The sequence below is a fragment of the Mya arenaria genome, chromosome 14 (genome assembly GCF_026914265.1).
Source record: "Mya arenaria isolate MELC-2E11 chromosome 14, ASM2691426v1".
NCBI lineage: Eukaryota > Metazoa > Mollusca > Bivalvia > Myida > Myidae > Mya > Mya arenaria.
Window position 1 is genome coordinate 59029238 of NC_069135.1, and position 23031 is coordinate 59052268.

Below are 23031 nucleotides of genomic sequence, written 5' to 3' on the forward strand. Positions count from 1 at the left end.
ATTAAAAATATATTATGAATTGTGGTAAACCTTATTTGGGAGTAAGAGTGCATCTTTAAAACAATAGTTGCAATTTACCTGAAAGGATGAATAAATATCGAAACCAATGGTTCTAATGAAGGAAACCGTGTTTAATTTAAAAGAAAGGTGCAGGAAACACGATATTTCTACCTTATGAGACGATAGTTGATCACTGTAAATCATTTAGGACCCACCAGTCATTAAGTATTTGTGCTATTAAATACACGGTTACAATCTTGTTATCATTAATTAATATTCTCCATAAATGCATTATTAAGTTTATCACTCAAATATATATATTTGTTATACATGTGTATGTACTTATTTTATATACGAGTATCACTTTAAAAAGCAAGAGCGCTAACTATTTCACTTACTAGACAACCTTCTATAGTTTGTTTCATAACTTATAGTAAGACCAATGTTATACTGATTGTAGTTTGAATGACCCTCATGTTTTTTTGTGTTTTCAGATGACGTAATGGACTGCCATTTTCTGATCTGTGATTCAATGTTCGTTAAATAAAAAAAACTTAGCCTAAAATAACGTTGTTGTTTGCTAAGGGAGATAACTTCCTACGGGTTTAGACTGTCAATTATAAGAGTTGTTCAACTTGTTTAAATATTAAAGGGGCTACACACCAGTGTCCAAAAGTTGGCAAATACAGTATTTCCTCAAAACAATATAGATTTAAAATGCGAGCTAGTAGGAGGCCGATAATACATCACTTGACATGGTTAAAATAATAAACGCAACAATCATGTTGCTGTCTCATCTCATTCGGAACTCCTCGGCCATGTTATCGAAAACAACCTCGGATGTATGCCGGTACATCAGTTGAAGTAGTTCGTAAATTTTTGAATAATATCATTAATTAAATGTAGTGTTTAAAAGTTGTTCTTATTGATCTCAGTTTAAATTGATTGCAAATGAAGTATTTTATTGCTAACATAATTAAGATTCCCAAGAGTTAAGTCATAAAGTTTAACTGCTGATTAAGATTACTACGCGATCTATTTGCAGCGGACTTAAACGTACCACTTTTTGAGTATGTAAACCGTCCAAATACATCCGAGATTGTTTTTGAAAAAAATGGCCGAGGAGCTCCGAATGGTCTCATCTGTGTTTCCCCGTTTAAAATAGCGCATAATGGTTTCCCAGTTTATATCATATCCGTTTATGAGTACAGATAAACACACCGACGCTATTTTTATTTGACTGGGATTCACGTGGTAGAAAACCCTAGTTAATTTCGAAATGGTAAAATGAGCAAAAACTGCGAAAGAATACATGTGATAATTTCTTGGGTCGATTCCGGGACACCCATCGTAATGTCAACGCACACTAGGGGGGTCCGGGGGGGGGGCATTTTTTTTTAAATGGGGAACGTCTGTGGTGCATTCTATAGCATATCTGGGGCTATTTTAGTCGTTTTTAACGTCGGGAAAATGTACCTATATTGACTGCCAAGACGTATTTTTTACTTGACATGGTTGTTTTTTTTTCTGCATTTTCTTGAAAAAATAAAACCACCAGATATTTTCCCAGGCTTTAAATGAAGTGCTAACCAGGAGGATATGCAGTCTACATTCGGTTTCATCAAAACAGGAAATAAACAACTATACGGGCACCTGTTTTCCCGCGCTTTTGAGAACATGCGTTACAAAATATTTATTTTTTCATCACATTTAAAACGTTTGCAATTTATGACACACAATATCTTCCAGACGATAAAGAAGATTTTCCAGTCGATGAGCTTTTTTCCGTTTGGAGATGCATATAATTTTGATAGAGACGTGTCAACAATCGGCTGTATAAAGCGATCACGTGACTTACCATGGTCACGTGATTAAAGCACTCTATATAACCACCTGTAAACCCCATTTCGTCAGTTTAATTTCGGCGTAAAAATACACACGATAGTTCGGAAAAAAGGTCAAAACACTAAAATTCCTTATGGACGCGTAAGTTGTTAAAAGTATAACGACGTATCGACTTTGAAATTTGAAAGGAATATGGGATGTTTTCCGTGTTTTAATTTTGTTTTTTTTACTCATTTTGTCACTTTCTTTGAACTTACCTTCATGCTCGTTTGTTGGTAAAATGTGTGAAAAATATCAATTCATCAATTAAAAGCTATCATTCATAAGACCAAACAAATCCATATGAAAACAATGAATTTGTATACAAGAACCCTCCCCCACTCGTTAAGCACAACAATAGGCCGATAGATCAATTATCGGGTGATTGACGATGACCTCGACGACACACGTACCAATTAACGGATTAGTGTCAACATGTCCTGTGTTTTACGACCAGTGTCCCGGACAGGCAAAATAGCTGACTTACATTGGTAAAATTAAGATAATCGATTCCGATTCCGAGATTATTTTTTTCGTTTTTTTTTATGACTTTCCGGGACAAACATGCACCCTCCGTGACTCCGTGACAGAGATACGATTTCCGGGACAATCCCGGACGTCCGGGACGTTATCACTAACTGATGTATCATCGCTTACGACACATGTATCTTTCCGACGGAAAGATACATGTGTCGTAAGCGATGATTCATCAGTTAGTAAGATTCAATGCGTTGTACACAACAATGTTTTTGACAATTTTTCTTTTTCATGCAATTGTATCATCTGGTGTCTAGTCCCTTTAAAATGCGCTAGGACCGACAAAGGAGCCGACAGTATTATGTGGGAAGGAATTTATGGATAAACCAATGTAAAACAATGGATGGAAATGGACGACAACATTTTTAAACGTGAACTATTTGATGATGCGGTCAAATATTTAAATATAAACAAGTACAGCTGAAACTGTTGTCCCCAAGCGTGTTAACAATATAGCAGATCACAAGTATATCCATTAAAGCATTATTGTTTTGAAAGTTAACAACGATGACGCTAACAACGTTGTTAACTTAACAAAGTTCTTAACAATCGGCCCAATGTGTACTAGTATGCCCATTCTTCATAGCCAAGTTTGGTCTAAATATTCTGGGAAAACTAGTCAAGTGACACTGAAGTCAGAAGACACTGGACACCGTACGAAACCATGGCGGATGAAATAATGAGTCACTTTTTCAAACGGGCGTGTAAATAAAATAAAGATAAAAAATGTGTAGAAAAGTGCTTACTGAACTACATCTCTTTCAAAAAATGAATAAAAAGTTTTGAAAGCTGCACTCTCACACATTTACCGTTTTGACAACTGTTATATTTTTTTGTCTTAAAATGAGCCAATTTTTGCGTAAATATCTGCAAACCAGTGATAAATGATTGATGACAAAAGATCAGATCGCAAATTTTCATATTTCTGTTCAAAAATAAATGTTTATGGCTAAAAGCGTTAATAATGGTTTAAGAAAAATGAATAAAACATCAGTTTTTGAACTAAAATATGAAAATCTGAGATCTCATTTTTGTCATCAGTCTCATATCACTGGTTTCCATGCATTATCGTATAAATTGACTTGTTCAAATACAAAACAAAAAGTTGTCAAAACGTTCAATCTGTGAGAGTGCAGCTTTAACACAAGAGCATGGGTCCACCTAATGGACAGTGTTACATGTTTCTGTCATGGAAATTTAAGGTAAAGGGATACATATCTGATATAAAAAAATATCTGGGTTGCTCCAAATATCGGGTAATTCCATGCGGAAGTTCTCGGCCATTTTTATCGAAAACAACCTCGGATGTATGCCGGTATATCAGGAAAAGTAGTTCGTAAAAGTTTGAATATATCATTAATTAAATGTAGTATTTAAGCTTGCATTTGTTGATCTTAGTAAATTGATTGATTGTAAACATAATTAGCATTCCCAATAATTAAGTCATTAAGTTTAACTGATGAATTACATTTCTACGCGATTTACTTGCAGCGGACTTAAAAGACCTGATTTCTGACATTGTAAACCGTCCAAATACATCCGAGGCTGTTTTCGATAAAAAAAAAATGGCCGAGGAGCTCCGAATGCGGGCAATTCGAGCTCAAAGCCCCCCTCGAGTAATTGCATGTCTACTGCGAAATTAAAATTCGCGATAGTGTATAGTTTAATTTAGTTAAAAAAAAATTGTACAATACAGTTCAGTAAACGGGACCATGTCATTTGAAGTAGTTTGTAAGTGCTGTAATTAATTAGCAAAACATAATATTTACAGACAACCAAGAAATGTTCTGAAATTATCCCCCAGGCCTTAAAAACATACATTTGGTTCGGGTTACGCGACCCTACCTACGAAAAAGGCGCCGACCCCACAGTTTTTACAGTCAGTTGGTAAAAATATGAAAACAAATAAATAAAGTAAAATAAAAAAGTAAGTGCGATCGCATAATTATGTAGTTAAAAAACGAACGCTTTTTACAAAAGATTACCTTAACACCATTCTCCTATGATGAAAATAACACTCTTATATAAAGCCTAATAATAAAAATAAAAATAAAATAAAAAAAACTACCTACCCTACCTATTTTCGAAAATATGAAACCCTAACCAAAATATTAGGTTCGATTCCCCGGCCTGGGCGCATCTGAGTTGGGTTAGTGGCCACCAAGCCGGACAAGTGGGTTTTCTCCGGGTACTCCGGTTTCCCTCACACCACAAGACCACACTCTCGCGCAACATCGTGCCAACGAGAGTGACTTAGTATAAGCTATCATAGCTTTTTTCACAATCGTTGTAAAATATATAACGCCTAAACTAACCAAAACATCTTTTTGGCCCCATCGGATTGTACTGACTTGCCGATGACGCATACCAGACCCAAAACAACTTTTTACGGTCTGTTTTACGGGCATGTTTACTCTTTCTTTATAAATTGTCAGTGTCACCATTTGTAAATATTGCATTCCAACAGTTAGGCGATCGTTTGGTCGTTCAAATGCTGAATATGGGTCCTTGGATTACTGCGCAACGGCTTTTTGCAATTACCGTCTTTGATACCGGTGAGTGATCATACCGGGGCACTTGAGCGCGACAGAAAATAGTTCCTCCTACCGGCGTTGTCATTAATCTAGTCCGCTTGATTCCTTTGATATTTGTGGCTGTGAAAATGAATTATGGCTTAAAAGATATTCTCAGGCGATGTACGTAAGAATTCTACTTGACGATAGCAGCAGACGAAAAAATTCAAAGAGCGCGTTCCTAGTCAAAATGGCGGTCATCCAGACTGATATCATGTCTCTAAAAGGTTTGTAAATGACTGGTAGGCCTATAGCGTGTGAAAATATGTAGTGGTTTGTTTTACATTTTTAATTTGCGACACTCAAGCCGTTACTTTGATTTCATGACGCAGACGACAGCATGTAAATGCAGACGAGAGCGGAGAAAGACGAAATCTACAAAATTCCCGTTCAAGTGTTTGCTGGACAGTTGGACTCGGTTGAATTCAGGATAGTTTGTGTCAAGTACATGTTGATAGTAAGATTATCAAATGTAGCTGGCGACATAAGTCTTGGCCAACCGATGGAATTCGGAGATTCACTCCACGCTACTGTCCGCCGTGACTTGATAAATTACCGGACCGTGCCTGTATTCGGACACAGAGCGTGTGAACAAGTTTTAACCGCAGTAATTGCGTGGCCACTAACCTCGTATAAAATAAATATCATTCCCCTGTACAGCATCTTTAAGTGACACTCGTATTTAAAATCAATACATACACATGTATAATAAACATAGATTTTGAATGATACAGCTTTAACTACTTACTAAGTAATGCATTTATATGGAATATATCAATTAATGATAACAAGAGTGTAACAGCGTTTATAATACTTCTGAAAACGCTCAAATATAAAATGGCTGGTGAGTGCTAAAATATGAACTGTGTTCAACTATAATCTCAAAAGGTAGAAATAGCGTATTTATTTTCTGCACCTTTCTATCGAATTAAAATGATATCCTGCATAAGAATCATTGTTTTCGATATTTATTCTTATTTTTCGGTAAATAAAAACAATTGTATTAATTGTGGCAAATCTCAATTTGAGGTAAGGCGACTACAAAAATGTCAGATTTTCATCCCCGTCCACTCCCTCTATTTTCCATGGCCCCTTTTATTTTATTGACTCAAACAAAAGTAGTGTTCTGGGCTCTGTATTTGCGTATCGGTCCGGTACTGTCCAGTAACGGTGTTTATGCATACCTACAGATTCGATGTATAACGCTATCATGTAAAAAATGAGATTTGTTACGATCGTGTTGAAACTCATGTTTATGGTCTCGTATGCAGTAAGAAAGAGCTTGAACACATATTCAACGGTAAAACAGTCATCTTAGAAGAATAAGAAATTTAACTAACCCTAACCCTAATAAAACAAGAACTACCTACCAATTTCAGCTCCTATAAGAAATAAAGGAAAAAAATATGCCCAAAATATACACATCGATATGTGTGGCCCGACAGATGGACGGTGCGACTATCATATACCCTAAAAGAGAGGCGTACAAAGTACAAAGAGGTAAATGTTATAATATATTAAAAGTATAGTATTTAAGCAATGTGGGGCTGGCCGAAATATCTTGTCAACGGCTTCAGCGCGTCCCCTCGGGTCGGATATTGCCATCCGCCACGCATAAACGTGAACCTTATTTTTAAAATTTCCGAGTAATGGCCAACAATTATTGTTTTTTACGACGACGACCACGATGGCATTGCCATCGACGACGCCATTTAAAAACTATTTTTCGTCACAATAAACAATAGCAAACAACAGTTCTACTTTTATTTGCAAGTGGAATAGGGGATGTTTGTAGTTGTTGTTTCTTCTTGTTTCCCAAACATATCGTACAGCTAGCCACATGGAACGTCTGTCAGTTCACATGAGTTACAAGGGACCAACTTCCACGCAGCGGTTACTTCCCTTTGCAGTATGCATATCACGTGATGTTTATTAAAATCACGTGACAGCGTTAAAATCTTTTTAAACATACAGTGAGAATTAGATATGAAACCTTCAGTATTTTAAGGATTTTTAAACAAAACAAAACGACTATGAGATTCAAATAAATGAGTTTCTTAAAAGTTAGCTGAAAATTATTCGAGCTATTTTGGCAGATCTACTCTGTTCGTCAAGGGAGATCACTGCGTAAGGGATTGGTAAGCTATTTTAGCCTTCTTAATTATTAATATACAATACTTCGTTTTGTTACTAACCCGACCCACACTTTGAGGGGTGGGTGCGAGGGTAGGTGATTAATATACTTCCTTAACTCTTTATTCCGAAAGGAAAAAAAAAAACGAAAAATATTTAAGATCAATGGTAAGGCTAACCAATACGGGTCTCAGGTGTTTCTGTGAACCGGTCAGACATTCGAACCTACTCGGCCATTTTTATCGAAAACACCCTCGGATGTATGCCGGTACATCTGTAGTTCGTAAATTTTGGAATTATATCATTAATTAAATGTAGTGTTTTAGCTTGTATTTATTGATCTAAATTTAAATTGATTGCCAGTTTAAGTGTATTATTGCAAACATTATTAAGATTTTAAAGAGTAAAGTCTTTAAGTTTAACTGCGAAATTAGATTACTACGCGATCTACTTCCAGCGAATTTAAAAATACCAATTTTTGAGTATGTAAACCGTCCATATTCATCCGAGGTTGTTTTCGAGAAAAATGGCCGAGGAGCTCCGAATCCTGGTCAGATTGAGTTACAAGTTTAGTAGTTCTGTTAGGTCAAACAGTACTAAATTATTTCCTCATATATTCTATACCGTCGAACACCGTTGGCTCCAATTCCCAAAGACCGTCGAAAATACCTCGAGCCTTGAAACAGAAAGGGTGAAGTAATGTTTCCCCTTTTTTGCATTTCGGTTTTATAACTGTCGGTCTTTTTGGAAGGCTAATCCGCACCTAGACATATCCCTCTTGTAAATGCTCAATGTGTAAATATTGTTTTCCAAATAAGTTTTTTAGCAAGCTAAAATAATAAAAAAAATAAACGTTATTTATAACATTATTTTACTAACTACACTTCTATACCATGCTGTAATTTTCATGTACATAATGCTACTTGCAACTTTGCTGTTTAAAATGTGTACTTTTATTAGTATCCTTATTTCATACTCTGAAAAGAACTTACCATTATACAGTGGTATGTCAGCGCGTGTGGACTGCGCGTGTGGACTGGCCGTACAGCCGGGCCCACTGGTTGATGTTATCATTGTATACAATGCTCTACTCCATCTTATTTTTGTTATTGTCTGCATAATTATAATTAGAAAAGGCTTTTGTAAATACTTTTTCCAAAATGTAACCTATTTCAGACAATATGCTTTTATTTTCAGATCACCATTTTTGTTATGTTTTGTTATGTTATGTAACATACAAACATTGTCATTCATGTCGGAAAATAGCTCACTAAGCTTATGTTTCGTGTTAAAATTTACATGTACCCGACTTTACATAAAGATTCGTGAATCATGTACACTGTATCTTGTATGTTGTATCTTTTGTACTTATCTTGTGTACTGTATCTTGTGCACTATATATTGTATACTGAAACTTGTATACTGTATCGTGTATATTGTTATCTTGTATACTGTATCTTGTATACTGCATCTTGTATACTGTATCTTGTATACTATATATTTTATACTCTATCTTGTATACTTATCTTGTATAGTTATCTTATATAGTTATCTTGTATACTGTTTCTTGTATACCGTATCTTGTATATTGTATACTGTATCTTGTATACTGTATCTTGTATAATGTATCTTGTACACACAATATCTTCCAGACGATAAAGAAGATTTTCCAGTCGATGAGCTTTTTTCCGTTTGGAGATGCATATAATTTTGATAGAGACGTGTCAACAATCGGCTGTATAAAGCGATCACGTGACTTACCATGGTCACGTGATTAAAGCACTCTATATAACCACCTGTAAACCCCATTTCGTCAGTTTAATTTCGGCGTAAAAATACACACGATAGTTCGGAAAAAAGGTCAAAACACTAAAATTCCTTATGGACGCGTAAGTTGTTAAAAGTATAACGACGTATCGACTTTGAAATTTGAAAGGAATATGGGATGTTTTCCGTGTTTTAATTTTGTTTTTTTTACTCATTTTGTCACTTTCTTTGAACTTACCTTCATGCTCGTTTGTTGGTAAAATGTGTGAAAAATATCAATTCATCAATTAAAAGCTATCATTCATAAGACCAAACAAATCCATATGAAAACAATGAATTTGTATACAAGAACCCTCCCCCACTCGTTAAGCACAACAATAGGCCGATAGATCAATTATCGGGTGATTGACGATGACCTCGACGACACACGTACCAATTAACGGATTAGTGTCAACATGTCCTGTGTTTTACGACCAGTGTCCCGGACAGGCAAAATAGCTGACTTACATTGGTAAAATTAAGATAATCGATTCCGATTCCGAGATTATTTTTTTCGTTTTTTTTTATGACTTTCCGGGACAAACATGCACCCTCCGTGACTCCGTGACAGAGATACGATTTCCGGGACAATCCCGGACGTCCGGGACGTTATCACTAACTGATGTATCATCGCTTACGACACATGTATCTTTCCGACGGAAAGATACATGTGTCGTAAGCGATGATTCATCAGTTAGTAAGATTCAATGCGTTGTACACAACAATGTTTTTGACAATTTTTCTTTTTCATGCAATTGTATCATCTGGTGTCTAGTCCCTTTAAAATGCGCTAGGACCGACAAAGGAGCCGACAGTATTATGTGGGAAGGAATTTATGGATAAACCAATGTAAAACAATGGATGGAAATGGACGACAACATTTTTAAACGTGAACTATTTGATGATGCGGTCAAATATTTAAATATAAACAAGTACAGCTGAAACTGTTGTCCCCAAGCGTGTTAACAATATAGCAGATCACAAGTATATCCATTAAAGCATTATTGTTTTGAAAGTTAACAACGATGACGCTAACAACGTTGTTAACTTAACAAAGTTCTTAACAATCGGCCCAATGTGTACTAGTATGCCCATTCTTCATAGCCAAGTTTGGTCTAAATATTCTGGGAAAACTAGTCAAGTGACACTGAAGTCAGAAGACACTGGACACCGTACGAAACCATGGCGGATGAAATAATGAGTCACTTTTTCAAACGGGCGTGTAAATAAAATAAAGATAAAAAATGTGTAGAAAAGTGCTTACTGAACTACATCTCTTTCAAAAAATGAATAAAAAGTTTTGAAAGCTGCACTCTCACACATTTACCGTTTTGACAACTGTTATATTTTTTTGTCTTAAAATGAGCCAATTTTTGCGTAAATATCTGCAAACCAGTGATAAATGATTGATGACAAAAGATCAGATCGCAAATTTTCATATTTCTGTTCAAAAATAAATGTTTATGGCTAAAAGCGTTAATAATGGTTTAAGAAAAATGAATAAAACATCAGTTTTTGAACTAAAATATGAAAATCTGAGATCTCATTTTTGTCATCAGTCTCATATCACTGGTTTCCATGCATTATCGTATAAATTGACTTGTTCAAATACAAAACAAAAAGTTGTCAAAACGTTCAATCTGTGAGAGTGCAGCTTTAACACAAGAGCATGGGTCCACCTAATGGACAGTGTTACATGTTTCTGTCATAAAAATTTAAGGTAAAAGGATACATATCTGATATAAAAAAATATCTGGGTTGCTCCAAATATCGGGTAATTCCATGCGGAAGTTCTCGGCCATTTTTATCGAAAACAACCTCGGATGTATGCCGGTATATCAGGAAAAGTAGTTCGTAAAAGTTTGAATATATCATTAATTAAATGTAGTATTTAAGCTTGCATTTGTTGATCTTAGTAAATTGATTGATTGTAAACATAATTAGCATTCCCAATAATTAAGTCATGAAGTTTAACTGATGAATTACATTTCTACGCGATTTACTTGCAGCGGACTTAAAAGACCTGATTTCTGACATTGTAAACCGTCCAAATACATCCGAGGCTGTTTTCGATAAAAAAAAAAAAATGGCCGAGGAGCTCCGAATGCGGGCAATTCGAGCTCAAATCCCCCCTCGAGTAATTGCATGTCGACTGCGAAATTAAAATTCGCGATAGTGTATAGTTTAATTTAGTTCAAAAAAAAATGTACAATACAGTTCACTAAACGGGACCATGTCATTTGAAGTAGTTTGTAAGTGCTGTAATTAATTAGCAAAACGTAATATTTACAGACAACCAAGCAATGTTCTGAAATTATCCCCCAGGCCTTAAAAACATACATTTGGTTCGGGTTACACGACCCTACCTACGAAAAAGGCGCCGACCCCACAATTTTTACAGTCAGTTGGTAAAAATATGAAAACAAATAAATAAAGTAAAATAAAAAAGTAAGTGCGATCGCATAATTATGTAGTTAAAAAACGAACGCTTTGTACAAAAGATTACCTTAACACCATTCTCCTATGATGAAAATAACACTCTTATATAAAGCCTAATAATAAAAATAAAAATAAAATTAAAAAAAATCTACCTACCCTACTTATTTTCGAAAATATGAAACCCTAACCAAACTATTAGGTTCGATTCCCCGGCCTGGGCGCATCTGAGTTGGGTTAGTGGCTCTCAACTCTCTTTTCCCCTGTAAGCAATCACTGTTTACTCTCCTGTACCTATTATAGCATCCAAAATGTTAATACGGATGTTCGGTAGCAGTCAATGGTTCGGCGATGATTCGATTGTTGATCGTTAGATGCGAATCGGGGATGGCAAATTTCTATCTATAAGGCATTGAATGTAAATTTCGGCAATATCTGTCTCTAAAAAATATAAAGCTATTGTTTTTGTTGAATAGGCCCTATGTTCCGACTGTTTCTTATATAGGGCCAATTTTAATTCGAAACTGTGCTAGAAACACCATACGGTGCTAGCACCGCATCGCCGCGGTGATATGGTGATACGGTGCTACGGTGCTAACTTCACGCACATCAATGTTTATGCACCTGCCAATTGGAACCACGGCCTCCAGGTCCGGGATGTATACCGGGGAGGAATAGCGGAGAAAATGGGTCGTGTTTTTACCTTCCAGGTGGCCACGCAGTGTCGATATAGCCGGGAAAAGGCCTCACTTGGATGTCCCCGGGATGTCAAAAGTCGAAAATCAAAGTCCCCGCTTTTCACCGGACATGTGTGTGTGGGGGGGGGGGGGGGGGGGAGGAGTGATACAGTGGAATGGTGCTTTAATGTAACGTACCACATACTTTTTAAACTTGTTAGCTCTTTCAATGCCTGATCTCAATCATAAGTCGTGTCCGGGTTTACTATAAACAATTTATTTATTTTTAACTTAAGCCAAATTTCAATTTTCGAATTAACTCATTTTCAGGGATCGACAGAATTCTTGGCGACCGGAAACCATCGTCAAGCTCCACCCCGCCTCCCGCTCATCAGTCTATTTCCGGTACGCAAGATGACGTCACAAATGAAACACGTGACTCGCGCGTCATCGAGGTCAAGGGTCTGGAACTCCCAGAAGGTATTTTCCCATATGTGTTCTTATACGTATTTTGTTACAATCTATTTTGATAATTTAATTTCTCAACGAATATCTTATGTAAACGTCATAAAATAAAATGCATTAACATGTATCTTGATTTATAACTAAAAATCAAATGAAAAAAACAAAAAAAAACAAAACAACATCTCTGTGTATGAACTATGAAATACAGTCGAACCCCGTTTGCTCGAACTCACTGGGGTAGGCGAAAATACATCGAGCCTCAAAATTTTCGAGCTACCTACAGTATATAGAAATAGATCCTTAACATCCAGTTCGAGCCAACGAGGAATTCGAGCCAAGCGATTTCGAGCCAACGGGGTTGGACATTATATTTTGGTGATTTTTATTAGGCCTGGCTATCAAGAAGACAGAGCTAGGGGCCGTCTCTCAATACGGGGTCTTCTGCTCCAAGACTGTCGTCACCAAGGGAACCAGGTTTGGCCCCTTTAACAGCCGCGTGATTAACACCAGTGAGGTCAAGGCCCAGGACGATACTTCACACATGTGGGAGGTTCGTTGATAATATTTTACAAACTTTTATAACTTCTTAATTGAGCCTTAAATAGCATTAGATACCATGACATGACATAGCATAACATAATATGACATAACATGACGTGACATACATGACATAACATAACATAACACGACACGACACGACATGACATGACATGACATGACATGACATAGCATAGCATAACATAGCATAGCATAGCATAGCATAACATAGCATAGCATAGCATAGCATAGCATATCATAACATAACAAAACATAACATAACATAACATAACATAACATAACATAACATAGTGTGTTAACCTTTGTTTCGTTGGTTAATTGCAAACAAAATATTTAAGTTATTCTTTTCTTAAAGATGCACTCTTACTTCCAAATAAGAATTACCACAATTGACAAAAGTGTTTTAATCTACCAAAATGCATGAATGAATGTCGAAAATAATGGTTATTATGAACGATGCCGAGTTTAATTTGGAAGGAGCAGACAACACGGTATTTCTACCTTATGATACGATAGTAGATCACGGTGAACCCTTTTAGCACTCACCAACCATTTAATAATTGTGAGATTTCACATTTTAAATACACGGTTACACTAATGTTATCAGTAATTAATATTTTCCATAAATGCATTATTTAGTTAATAGTTAAAGGTCTTTCACTCATGATTTACAATTTTCATTCATGTGTATGTATTGATTTTAAATAAGCGTGTCACTTTGAATTGTATTATTCATTTTTGGGCAAATCACCCGAAAGTGATATTCGTTGCAAAACGTACAAATTCTATCTTTTCTTGGGATGTTATGATGCAATCCCGTTGGCTCGAACTCACTCGACTCGATTTCCTTGTTGGCTCGAACTGATGTAAATGATCGATTTCATTATACTTGAAGGAAAGCAATACTGCTTGGCTCGAATTTTCCGGGGTCGAGGTATTTTGGCCGGTCCCTGGGAGTTCGAGTCAACGGGGTTCGACTTTATCATTCAACTTCAATCATCAAATAAAACATTGCTATTTTTCTATCTTACTGCTATATTTAATTAACGTAGTATCCGAGACATTGCGGAGGAATATGAAAATGGCAGAAACTTTCAATTTTCACAAAGTACATTAACCAGAAAACTATAAGCACACGTATTATAAAGACTTAACGTTCAAGTCCTATGCATGTTCTATGGGACAAGCCAAGATAAAGTTTCGGTGGTATAGTGGGTAAGATGCCCGCCTCTCACAAGAAAGGTTTAGGGTTCGAGCCAGGTGTGAGTTCTCTTGTGCTCTCACAAATGAAATTATCGAGAACGTTTCAACTCATCTAAAAACTTAGTTCAAAATCAAGCTTAAATAATACAGAAGTATCAGCTTTAAAGCTGCACTCTCACAGATATACCATTTTAAAACTTTTTTTATTTGTTGTCTTGGAAAGAGCAAATTTTCGCGTAAATATCTGCAAACCAATGAAATTAGATTGCTGACAAAAATCAGATCGTAAATTTTCATATTTTAATTCGAAAATTAATGTATTATGGTTAAAGCTGCACTTTCACAGATCGAACGTTTTGACAACTTTTTTATTTTTTGTCTTTGGACGAGCTATTTTTTGCGAAAATCCATGAAACCCTGTAATATAAGACTGCTGACAAAAGATCAGATCGCAGATTTTTATATTTCCAAGACAAAAAATAAAAAAAAAATGTAAAAATGGTAAATCTGTGAGAGTGCAGCTTTAAGAAAAATGCATAAAAACATCAATTTTTAAACTTAAATATACAAACCTGAGATTTAATTATTGTCAGCAGTCTAATATAACTGGTTTCCATAGATTTTCGCAAAAATTGGCTTGTTCCAAGACAAAAAAAAAAAACTTGTCAAAACGTCCAATCTGTGAGAGTGCAGCTTTAAGAAAAATGCATAAAAACATCATTTTTTAAACTTAAATATAAAAACCTGAGATTTAATTATTGTCAGCAGTCTAATATAACTGGTTTCCATAGATTTTCGCAAAAAAATGGCTTGTTCCAAGATAAAAAAAAAAAATAAAAAAAACTTGTCAAAACGTCCAATCTGTGAGAGTGCAGCTTTAAACTAATCCCTTTCTCTAATCATCATACTATTTCTTTAATTGTGATAGAAAAAAGCTACCACAATACCTTTACGACTAAATAGTATCCACTAAGCCCATGTACCGAGTTGTATACTATTCAGTTGCGAGTCCTAATATGACGTGACTGTACTGACGTCAGATATTTCAGGATGGACGTCTGAGCCACTTTATCGACGGGCGACGTAACGCTGGTAACTGGATGGCGTTCGTAAACTGCGCGCGCTACTCGCTGGAACAGAATCTCGTGGCCTTGCAGGTGCGTGTTTAAATAGCGTTTATCATAATATAAACAGTCAGTAAATTTGAGTTGAAGCAGTAAAATAATACAAACAATACACGCACTCACGCACGCACGCACGTACGCACGCATACACACACACACGCGCGCACGCACACACACACTCACCAGTCTGCCGTTCTTGATCAAGTTAATGTATGTGATCATATGTGATACCATGAATTTGGATTTAAAATGGGACATACATAATGTGTCGGTCTGGTCATCGCAATCTTTTGACATCAACACTTGCATATAATCTTTGTTCTCTATTTTGAGCAAAAGCAAAATCCCCTAAATGATTGTTGAATCACGCCCCCCCCCCCCCCCCCCCCCCGTATATTTAAACTAGCAAAACCTACATCACGAATAAGAAGCATATATCTTTCGGTTCCGGGGTGTGGGAGCATTCCTTCCCCTTACCGTGCGTGCCTCTTAAGTCATGCTCCATCTAATGTCAAATTCTGGATCCACCCCTGATTAATTAGCACGTGCTGTTCTATAAAAACTATATACATGTACAAGTATTGCCGTGCCTGGAGGATTATCGATAAAAGAATGTGAAATTGGACGTGGTACGGGGCAACTATTGAAGCTGTTCATGGATACATTATTCCCGTACTCATGCGTACATGTACAATGCAGGTCGAAGGCGACGTTTACTACGAGGCGTGCAGAGATATTCCCCGGGACAGCGAACATCTGGTGTGGTACGGAGACAGCTATTTGCAGTTCATGGGCGTCCCTGTCGCCCCAAAGGAGGCCACTGGAAGTGAGTCACGGCAGGAGGCAGACGGTACGTGTACAGAATGATACGGGTATTACGATATACGGCTATTATAAAGAAAGGTGTATGCGGTTACCAATCATTCGGAACACCTCGGCCATTTTCAATCGAAAACAACCGCGGATGTATACCGGTACATCAGTAGAAGTAGTTCGTTAAATTTTAAATTATATATTAATTAATTGTACTGTTTTAACGTGTACTTTCTATTATTAAATTTGATTGATTGCCAGTGAAGTGTTTTGTTTAATATACTATCAAAATTAAGAGCTTAACTGCTAAAATGAAATTACTACGCGCTCTACTTGCAGCGTAGTTAAATGTAAAGATTTCTGACATTATTAACCGTACATAACCATCTGAGAATGTTTTCGATGGAAAATGGCCAAGATGAAAATACGCTATTAAAATGTGGTGTTAAAAGGGCACAGTCAAAATATGATATAATTATAAAAACAATCGGAGCACCTCGGCCATTTTCCATCGAAAACAAAGTCGGATGTATATGGACGATTAACAATGTCCAATCTTTACATTTAACTAAGCATCAAATTATATAGTAGTCATTTCAATTTAGCAGTTATAAACTAAATTAATTTAAGTCTTAGGTATCTTAATCAGTTATGCAATAAAACACTTTATTTGCAATCAATTTAAATTCATTAATACAAATTACACGTTAAAACCTGTACAATTAATTAATATTTTATTCAAAATTTAACTAACTACTTCTAATGATGTACCGGCATACAATCGAGGTTGTTTTCGATGAAAAATGGCCGAGGTGTGTCGAACGGTAATTAATTAGGCATGTTTTTAATTAAAGCAAGCTGCAGTTACCTCCCTTCCACGACAGTGTAGGTTGTCACGCAATGAACCAATTGTTATAAAACTATTTCAACAAAACTGTTCAACTGTGTTTCCTTTTGAACGAGATTTTCTGTTCGGAGACAACTTCGTTTGAATGAACTAAAACCATAGCTGTCTCCCTGTCACAGATTCTGAGGGTTACCCGTGTGAGCGGTGCGGGAAGGTGTTCGCCTACTGCTACTACCGTGACAAGCACCTCAAGTACACCCGTTGTGTGGACCAGGGCGACCGGAAGTTCCCCTGCCATCTGTGTACAAGGTTGGTGCTATAATAGCCTCATTTAATCATAATTCTAGACGCACTCCGGAGTTTAAGCGTCCCGATGACCAAGATATCTCCGGTGCCGAGGTGCAAGACATCCCTTGGAAAGTCCCGCTTATTATTCTTAATAACATATACACATATACACACGATAGATTCTTGTATTGGAAAATCATTGCGTAAAACATGACATATATATTATACAGTCGAACCCCGTTGGGTCGAACTCGCTTGGCTCGAATTTTTCGTTGGCTCGAAGTGAATGTATACGACCGATTCCATAAGGCTGAACGTATGTATTCCAGCTTGGCTCGAATCTTCCGAGGTTCGAGGTAAATTCGCTGGTCTTTGGGAGTTCGAGCCAACGGGGTTCGACTGTAATTGTTATGTGAATGGATAAACAATTTTAATCGTTCTACAACACTTGCATTTGCTGGTGAATACCAGTCATAACAGTTATTTTAAATACTATTATATAATATGTTTCTTTATCTTTGTTTTCATTTCAGATCGTTCGAGAAACGAGATCGTCTGCGGATCCACATTCTGCACGTGCACGAAAAGCATCGACCCCACAAATGTGTCGTCTGCAACAAGAGTTTTAGTCAGTCATCAAGTCTTAACAAGCATATGAGGGTAGGTTCCATTTCGGGATGTTAATATATTTGCAATATTTATTGTTATATGAAAACGAATCAAAGATAATGACTGACGATGTATACGACGAAGACTGCTTCGACGCTGCTGATGTTGCTGCTGATGCTGCTGATGATGAGGAGGAGGACGAGGAGGACAAGGAAACTTATGACAATGACGACGACGACAACGTCGACGACGCTGATATGATGGTGGTGGTGGTGGTGGTGGTGGTGGTGGTGGTGGTGGTGGTGGTGGTGGTGGTGGTGATGATGATGATGATGATGATGATGATGATGATGATGATGATGATGATGATCAAAGTGGCTTACGACGACTGTTGTTGCTGCTTCTGCTAATGAGGATGACGATAAAGGCGACAACGAATATAAAGACGACAATTTAGTTGTTGCTATTACTGCTGCTGTTACTTTTATTGTCGATTTTGTTGTCATTGTCGTTTTTGTTGCTGCTGTTGTTAAAGGTGTTGTATAAAAAGTATTTATGCTGCAGGTACATAGCGGGGAGCGGCCGTACAAGTGCGTGTATTGTAACAAGGCGTTCACAGCCTCCAGCATCCTCAGGACGCACATTCGCCAACACTCGGGGGAGAAACCATTCAAGGTTAGATAATATCTAATTCAGACTGGTTTTGTGCTGTCTTATGTCAGATGAGTTTAGTGTTGTCTTATATCAGATGGGCTAAGTCTTGTCTTATGTCAGATGGGTTGTGTTTTTTCTTATGTCAGATGGCTTAGCGTTGTATTTTGTGTAATGGGTTTAGCGTTGGTGTATGTCAGATGGGTTAAGTGCTGTCTTATATCAGATGGGTTTAGCGTTGGTTTATTTCAGATAGGTTTAGCCTTGGTTTATGTCAGATGGGTTTAGCGTTTGTTTATGTCAGACGGGTTTAGTGCTGTCTTATGTCAGACGAGTTTAGTGCTGTCTTATGTCAGATGGGTTTAGTGCTTTATTATGTCTGATGGATTTAGCCTTGTTTTATGTCAGATGGGTTAAGCTTTGGTTTATGTCAGACGGGTTTAGTGCTGTTTTATGTCAGACGAATTTAGTGTTGTCTTATGTCAGATGGGTTTAGTGCTGTCTTATGTCAGATGGGTTTAGCGTTGGCTTTAATCAGATGGGTTTAGTGTTGTCTTATGTCAGATGGGTTTAGTGCTGTCTTATGTCATATGGGTTTAGTGCTGTCTTATGTAAGATGGTTTAAGTGTTGGCTTAAATCAGATGGGTTTAGTGCTGTCTTATGTCAGATGGGTTTAGCGTTGGCTTTAATCAGATGGGTTTAGTGTTGTCTTATGTCAGATGGGTTTAGTGCTGTCATATGTCAGATGGTTTAAGCGTTGGCTTAAATCAGATGGGTTTAGCGTTGTCTTATGTTAGATGGGTTTAGTGCTGTCTTATGTCAAATGGGTTCAGCGTTGGTTTATGTCAGACGGGTTTAGTATTGTCTCATGTCAGATAGGTTTAGAGTTGCTTTATGTCAGACGGGTTTAGTGTTGTTTCATGTGTGATGGGTTTAGTGTTGTCTTATGTCAGACGGGTTAAGTCTTGTCTTATGTCTGCTTTGTTTAGTGTTGTCTCATGTCAGACTGGTGAAGTGTTGTCTCATGTCAGATGGGTAGAGTGTTGTCTTGTGTCAGACGGGTTAAGAGTTGTCTTATGTCAGACGGGTTTAGTGTTGTCTTATGTCAGACGGGTTACGTGTTGTCTCATGTCAGATGGGTAGAGCGTTTTATTATGTCAGACTGGTAGAGCGTTGTCTTATGTCAGATGGGTTACGTGTTGTCTCATGTCAGATGGGTAGAGCGTTTTATTATGTCAGACTGGTAGAGCGTTGTCTTATGTCAGACGGGTTAAGTGTTGTCTCATGTGAGATCGGTAGAGTGTTGTCTTTTGTGAGACGGGTTAAGAGTTGTCTTATGTCAGACGGGTTTAGTGTTGTCTTATGTCAGACGGGTTACGTGTTGTCTCATGTCAGATGGGTAGAGCGTTGTCTTATGTCAGATGGGTTACGTGTTGTCTCGTGTTAGATTGGTAGAGCGTTGTATTATGTCAGACTGTCAGAGCGTTGTCTTATGTCAGACGGGTTACGTGTTGTCTTATGTCAGATGGGTAGAGCGTTGTCTTATGTCAGACTGTCAGAGCGTTGTCTTATGTCAGACGGGTTACGTGTTGTCTTATGTCAGATGGGTAGAGCGTTGTCTTATGTCAGATGGGTAGAGCGTTGTCTTATGTCAGATCGGTTAAGTGTTGTTTTATGTCAGATGGGTTTTATGTCAGACGGGTTTAGTATTGTCTTATGTTAGCTGTCTTATGTCAGATGGGTTAAGTGTTGTTTTATGTCAGACGGGTTTAGTGTTGTCTTATGTCAGATGGGTTAAGTGTTGTCTTATGTCAAATGGGTTAAGCGTTGTCTTATGGCAGACGGGTTTAGTGTTGTCTTAAGTCAGATGGGTTTAGTATTGTCTTCTGTCAGATGGGTTTAGTGTTGTCTTATGGCAGATAGGTTAATTTAGTGCTGATTTATGTCAGATTGTTTAAGCTTTGTTAAACATGTTAGGTTTCGTCTCATTTCAGACGGATTTAATGTTTCAGGATCTCCGGTAAAACGCGTTCACGTCAATTTACCGATTGTTACTGTTTTTTTTAAGGTGTTGACAAATAGCAGAGTGTTCCTTTAAGAAAAAAAGAAAGAAAATATATTTATCTTACGATGTATTATAATGTTTGATTGATTTTATTTCTCTTTCCAGTGCAAGCATTGTAAGAACGCACGCACGAGACAGAATGTGCACGTGCTCGATTTGTGGCAAATCGTACTCACAACCATTCGAACTCAAATTTCATATGGCAGTTCATTTGAATAAATGAATACTTTCTTCTTGTTAGATAAATAAATACATAAATGTACATAAATGTGATGGTTATTTTGTTTTGTTTTCGTTTTTGTTTTTGAAATTTAAGTTATTTATAAATAATGGGTTTACAGATACATTTTTGTTAATAAATGATTGTATTATCTTGGTTGACAATGTCTATTTATTCAATAAATTTATTGTGAAACTTTTAGGTTGTTTTAATTTGGCTCCTCTTTATATACAAATAAACATTTTGCTGAATACAATAATCACAATATCTGTGTTATTCTTCAAGATAATCCGGCTATGATGTGTATGTGAGGACAATAAACAACAAAATGCTGATTAATGCTTTTGGTGGTGGCGTTGGTCATAGTTATCATTATATGGTGGTGTTGGTCATAGTTATCATTAGATAGTGGTGTTGCTCATAGTTATCAATAGATGGTGTTGTTGCACATAGTCATCATTAGGTGGTGGTGTTGCTGATAGTTATCATTAGGTGGTGGTGTTGCTTATAGTTGTCATTAGGTGATAGTGTTGTTCATAGTAATAATTAGGCGATGGTATTGCTCATAGGTATCATTAGGTGGTGGTGTTGATCATAGTTATCATTAGGTGATGGTGTTGCTCATAGTTATCATTAGGTGGTGGTGTTGCTCATAGTTATCACAAGGTGATGGTGTTGCTCACAGTTATCATTAGGTGGTGGTGTTGTTCATAGTTATCATTAGGTGGTAGTGCTGCTCAAAGTTATAATTAGGTGGTAGTTTTGCTCATAGTTTTCATAAGGTGGTGGTGTTGGTTGCTCACAGTTATCATTAGGTGGTGGTGTTGTTCATAGTTATCATTAGGTGGTGGTGCTGCTCAAAGTTATCATTAGGTGGTGGTGTTGCTCATAGTTATCATTAGGTGATGGTGTTGCTCATCCAGTTTAGGGTTAGTTTTCCATCGGCCATTTATAATTCTGAGCATGCCGGTTGAATAGAGCGATTCATTGTTGACTTTCATTTTTGTCTCAAGTAAATGCTTTCATTTTAAAATAATAGATCCACTTTAAAAGTCATTTAGTTTAAGAGGTAGGTAAATAATAGTTCCTAGTGGAATATCATATTGACCATCCCGTGGAATGAAAGCGTCTACCGCCAGTTCAACAAGCCTTCCCGCTTCCTCGATCTATATTCAAATAATTGTTTCCGGTTCAAACCTTTTCAGAGCAAATATTTAGCAACGTTTAATTATTGAATGAGTTCCGCGAAATACAGCCTGCAGAATGTCGCGTATATATGTGACATTTCTACTTCTACTTATGTGGATGATTTTTTCAGCGTGTTCGAGTACACTGTACAAATCGAGGAAAGTGATTTTGCAAGAACAACCAAACACATTGTTATTTACCCGAAGAGTTTTACTGGATATTTCTAGCAAAGCCTGTACCGATGAATGCGCGTCGTCGCCTGGCTGCAGTTATGTCAACTACCAACGACGATTCCACTTGTGTTCTGTTATTTACTACAGTGTCACAACACCGTCTTTGTCAGTCGCCCGAGAGGCCGGATATATTTACGCCAAGAAAGAAGATCTTCCTCGCGTATGTATACTTTCAATCATAATACTATTTCATTCGGATGTCCTCGGTCAATTTCCATCGAAAACAACCTCGAATGTATATAGACTGTTTACAATGTCAGAAATTTTAACATTTAACTACGCTGCAAGTAGATCGCATGATAATTCAACTAAGCAGTTAAACATAAGGATTTTACTCTTTGGAATCTTATTTATTGATAAAATAACATACTTCACTTTCATCAATTAAAAATAAAAAAAACCCACAAAGTTCACCTTAAAACTTAAAACACTGCAATTGATTTATACTATTATTCATTTTTTTGCGAACTACTTCTACTTATGTACCGGTATACATCCGAGGTTGTTTTCAATGGAAAATGGCCGAGGTGTTCCGAATGAAGGATATTTAGCATTGAGGCTCATATCTCAGACAATGGGATCGCGGGATGAAATCGCATTTAATCATTAAAGTGACACTCGTATTCAAAATAAACACATACTCCATTATAACAAAATTAAATTTTGAGCGATAATCTACTACGAAATAATGCATTTGTGGAAAATATTAATTACTGATAA

At 36.9% G+C, this 23031-nt stretch overlaps 2 protein-coding genes across 2 annotated transcripts in view; both read left to right on the top strand.

Annotated features, from left to right (window-relative positions):
- LOC128217732 (serine protease inhibitor Cvsi-2-like) overlaps window positions 1-568 on the top strand; it is a 3341-nt gene extending 2773 nt beyond the window's left edge. The window contains exon 3 of the mRNA XM_052925081.1: window positions 495-568. The gene's annotated coding sequence lies outside the window, so the exon portion shown is untranslated. The remainder of the gene's footprint in view (window positions 1-494) is intronic.
- An 11768-nt stretch (window positions 569-12336) lies between these two features.
- LOC128216453 (PR domain zinc finger protein 14-like) lies at window positions 12337-20992 on the top strand (the record flags this gene model as incomplete). Its single annotated transcript, XM_052923021.1, has 8 exons — window positions 12337-12526; window positions 12901-13061; window positions 15322-15429; window positions 16096-16246; window positions 17236-17365; window positions 17878-18004; window positions 18518-18628; window positions 20776-20992. Coding segments are annotated over 8 exons (1092 nt in total), but the record flags the coding sequence as incomplete, so codon positions are not given.
- Window positions 20993-23031: the final 2039 nt, after the last annotated feature.